Source organism: Chiloscyllium plagiosum, unplaced genomic scaffold (genome assembly GCF_037043375.1).
Source record: "Chiloscyllium plagiosum isolate Xiang-an unplaced genomic scaffold, Cpla_swu_hap1 HiC_scaffold_44, whole genome shotgun sequence".
In the NCBI taxonomy this organism is placed as follows: domain Eukaryota; kingdom Metazoa; phylum Chordata; class Chondrichthyes; order Orectolobiformes; family Hemiscylliidae; genus Chiloscyllium; species Chiloscyllium plagiosum.
The window spans coordinates 13,445,436-13,449,750 of NW_028270182.1; the positions used below are offsets into that span (position 1 = coordinate 13,445,436).

At 48.5% G+C, this 4,315-nt stretch overlaps 1 protein-coding gene across 1 annotated transcript; it reads left to right on the forward strand.

Moving 5' to 3' along the window:
- The first annotated feature begins 1,129 nt into the window (after positions 1–1,129).
- Positions 1,130–3,141, forward strand: LOC148136920 (uncharacterized). Its single transcript, XM_087982858.1, has 2 exons — positions 1,130–1,592; positions 1,715–3,141. Exons 1-2 carry the CDS (start codon positions 1,130–1,132, stop codon positions 3,139–3,141), a joined length of 1,890 nt encoding a protein of 629 aa, XP_087838984.1.
- The last annotated feature ends 1,174 nt before the right edge of the window (positions 3,142–4,315 follow it).

A 4,315-nucleotide genomic window follows, 5' to 3' on the forward strand; every position in this document is an offset into this window, starting at 1 on the left:
ACGTGAGGGTCTGGAGCAATCCAGAAGACAATTGTGGCAGAATCTGATTGTTTAAAGGGGATATAACGTAGGCTTAGTGCGATTGGTTATGCTAATGTAACAGGGATGGAGTGTGGTTTTTAGAAGAGCATAAACATTAGAGTACGCTCACAGTTCACAGGCTTTCAGGGTCATCTGCTGTGATGGCCATAGCTGTTGTTTGCAGCTAAAGGCTTATCATCTTGAGGTATTCTCTGTGTCTCGTGGTCATTCCTAAAACGTGCTATCTACCACAGCCCTTAGACCTACTTTATATTTCTAAACTGTGCATATGTGCAATATCACATGATACATTTTCGAATTTAGTAATGAATAACCTCAATCTTTTTGCTGATTCAAGGAATCCTGATAAAATTCGCACCTTTCAAATCCTCAGGTCATTTTGGGTCTCGGAGAAAGAGATCATTTCAAAAGAAATTCCTTGCAAAGGTTGAAGGGAGGAGGCTTATAATCAAAAGTAGCCGCTTCATCTCACACAGGAGTTTAATGACTTGAGAACTTTAATCTGGAATTGTAACAAATGGGGAAGCTAGGACAGGTCATCACAGTTGAAAAACAGTATCAAAGTTCAGACAACATCAAAGTCATGACCAGACACCAGCTTGAAAACTGGGATGGAATTACACATCACCCACAGGCAACACTTCTCCCCGATCCTGATTGATAGATATTGCAGCGTGAGGAGCACGAGTTATTGCAGTGTGATCAAACATATCCAGTGATGAGTGAGAGAGAGATAGCAGGGAGGAAGCTGGAACCTCATCATTGGCGGGAGTAACTATGACTCTCTTTCTTGACTTGGTCAAGGAGGCATAGTTGCCGACTATGACGTTTTCACGTATTTTTGGTGCATAGTGTGTGTCGTGCCTCCCCGCTGGCCCCGCCGGTAAACCCAGCAATCCTGGATGTTGGGTGACCAAACGATCAGAAAACGTACAAGACGGATGTGGTCTAGACTGACCAGCTCTCAAAAAACCAGTATGAGTCTTCCATTTTCAACGGAGCAGTCCGGCTGGGAAGTGTCCCAGAAAAACAACCTCCCCGCAGCCTCGTCCACAACTGAGAGCTGTGACAAGTCATTAGGTTGTACATGTATAAAACCTGCAACAAGGTCCATCTCATCCAGACCTTGAGACGTTACCTCCTACCTTACATGGAGCTGAGACTGGTCACCCCTCTCAGGGAGCCGGCTCACCCTGTAACGAATAACAAAGATAACGTTGAAGAAGGCACTGTAAGGGCAGCCCACCCTGTGGTTGAGATAAGCATAACCACCCAAACCTTCTACAACAAAAGTTATCGAGATATAAAGCAGGGCACAGACACAAAAAAGACTATGAATGAGACTGGCGAGGAAACAGATGATGCAACTGCCTTCATGGAAGGAGTTGTTATCGAGCCAGTATGTGACAGAACATCTGTCTCAGAGGTAATCATCCACTATCCCGTCAATGGGCTGTTCTGCAAGGACTGCAACACCCTCTTCCCCACGGTGAGCATGTTTAAGACCCATGTGCCTAAAGTGCACGGAATAAAGAACATCCGAACAAGATGTTCACGCTGCAATAAGGCAGGAGAATAACACTCAATAGCCTGCCATTACCCAAAATGCGAAGGAGTGAAACAACCCCCAACTGAGGACTTTGCATGCAGCGCATGTGACCAACACAATCAGGCCTTGGTCAACACGAGAGGCACAGACACCCGGTTCTACGAAACGAGAGACGTCTCAAACCGGCACCCAAAGTCAAGGGCAAACCTGGGAGAAGCGACCGCGTATGGTCACGGGAGGAGGTGGCACTCCTGAGGGAATTAGAGGTGAGATTTGCAGGATGCAAGTTTATAAACAAATCCACCGGTAGCATCCTGAAAACCAAAACACCAAAGCAAATCTCAGACAAGCGCAGGCTCCTGGCAAACACCCCGACGGAGGTCAAGAACATCAGCGAGCCAACGACGGGTATAGACTCGCACGATTCTGAGGCAGAGAGTGTCCAGGGAAATTCCGACGACCAAGCCCAGCGCCAAAGAGCCAGCCGAAAAACACCGGCTTCGATCCCTAAACATCGGGACGTAGATGACCAGCTTACACAAGCTGAGGAGCTTTTGAGCGCGAGGAATGACCTGGACACGCTTGCCCTCGGAATCGGACTAGTGGAGAGTATTAACGACCTACTAATGAATAGTAGGAAAAGACAGGGCAAACACAAGAGGCCCCAGAAAGATCGGGCCCAGAAAGACAAAAGGCCCGGCAGCAATACCGGAGCCAAAACACGGTGGGCAGCATGTAAGGCGCAATTTAGAGCAACACAGCAGCTTTACAAATCCAACCAGCGTCAACTAGCTCGCGAGATCATGGGGGCGCCGACCTCATCTGCTTGTCCTCTATCAAGAGAGGAAGTGGAGTCATGTTTCCGTGAGGTACTGTCAGCACTAAATAAGAAATCAAACATAAATAAGTATGCCCCATACACTGGCAAAGTCGATGACGGGTCCTTGATGAAACCCATAGAGGTAGAGGAGCTTGAAGCGGCCATCAAGGGGATAGACGAGAACTGTGCCGCCGGACCAGACGGCCTGAAACTGCAGGACATAAGAACACTCCATGAGCAGGAGGAAACCCATCTAACCCGCCTCTTCTCCTTATGGCTAAAGTCAAGCATGATCCCTGATTCACTAAAAAAGAGTCGAACGGTCCTGATTCCTAAGTGCGAGGATAAGGAACACTTGAAAAGCATTGGTAACTGGCGGCCAATAACCATCGGTCCAATGCTGCTCTGGCTGTTCACGAAAACAATGGCTAAACGCCTGAGTGAAACAGTCGAGATAAACCCCAGGCAAAAGGGATTCCTAGCAGCCACTCCTGGATGCAATGAAAACATTGTTGTCCTCGAAAACATCATCAAGGGAGCAAAGTACAATCGTAAGGGCCTCGCGGTTGTCTTTGTCGATCTAGTAAAAGCGTTTGACTCGGTTGGGCACATGCTATTGATCAAATCTTTGCAAAGAGTGAAACTGCCCAAAGCCTTTGTAAGTCTCATCGAAGACCTATACACTGGCAACACAATAGTGGTGGAAGGGAATGGAAACTTAACCCAATAACTATCGAGAGGGGCATAAAGCAGGGCGACCCACTCTTACCAATATTATTTAACATCGCTTTGGTGTGCTCTCTGGAGAGGGCCAACTCAGGGGTCGCCATGCCCCTGGGCGGCAGAAGAGTCAACTTTGGCCTCCGCGGATGACATCGCCCTTCTAAGCGACTCACACACTGGTATGGCTAGGAAACTGAAGCTGCTCCAGAAATACTGTGACCATCCAGGCCTCAGTATTAACACAGCGAAGACGAAGGGATTCCACTTCACTTTTAAAAGGAAGACCTTTTCGTACAATCACTTCGTAAACTGGAAGCTGCGGGACGAAGCCATAGCCCACATACCCCCAGGTGACACAGAGAAATACCTGGGTGCCCGGATCGATCCATGGGCAGGTGTGGCAGAAGGGGACTGGGAGGAGAAGCTTAAGAATACAGGCAGCACCTCTCCGACCACGACAACGGCTGGAGCTCCTAAAGATACATGTCATCCCCCAATTGTACTTCCATCTGATCCTGACAGAAGCGTCACAGGCTACTCTCACAAAACTGGAGCAAATAATCCGCAACGCCACCAAAGAATTCCTACACCTACCACCTCATATCGCAGACGGAGTGCTATACGCTAGCAACAGGAACGGCGGTCCAGGCGTCCCAAAACTGGAGGTGCAAATCCCATCCGCGATTGTTCACAAACGTGAGGCACCAGACATGTCCAGTGGTGTGGTCATTCGGGCCTCTTTCAATATAAAGGTGAGAGCAACACAAAGACCGTTGCGGGACTGCGCGAGCTCAAGGTCCTCAAAGAAATTGAAAATTTCCAACCCAGTAACTGCAGCAGCGGCGAAGGGAAAATCGACCCGATGACCGCCGTCCAAGGCATCATGCCTGCACTCCAGGAGGCAAACGCGAGGTATGCTGGCTGGGTGGAGTGGGAATTCGAAAAATGGCAAAAGCTGGAATGTCAAGGGGAAGGCATCCAGTACTTTAGAGATGACAAGATCTCTAATTCTTGGACAAAAGCCGGAGTACAACAAAAATCCTCTAGATTCATAAGCAGCATGCTCTCGTGGTTTAATCTATACCCGACAAGAGCCACACAATCTAGAGGAAGGCCAAACCGAACCAAACTATGCCGAAGGTGTGAGATGGCAAACGAGACCATATCACACATCTCAGGAT

Bases quoted from the DNA above. Each gene is read 5' to 3' on its own strand.
- LOC148136920 (XM_087982858.1), top strand. From the start codon at position 1,130: ATGTATAAAACCTGCAACAAGGTCCATCTCATCCAGACCTTGAGACGT. The intron at 1,593-1,714 runs GTTCACGCTGCA...CAACACAATCAG, and splicing joins AAAGAACATCCGAACAAGAT to GCCTTGGTCAACACGAGAGG.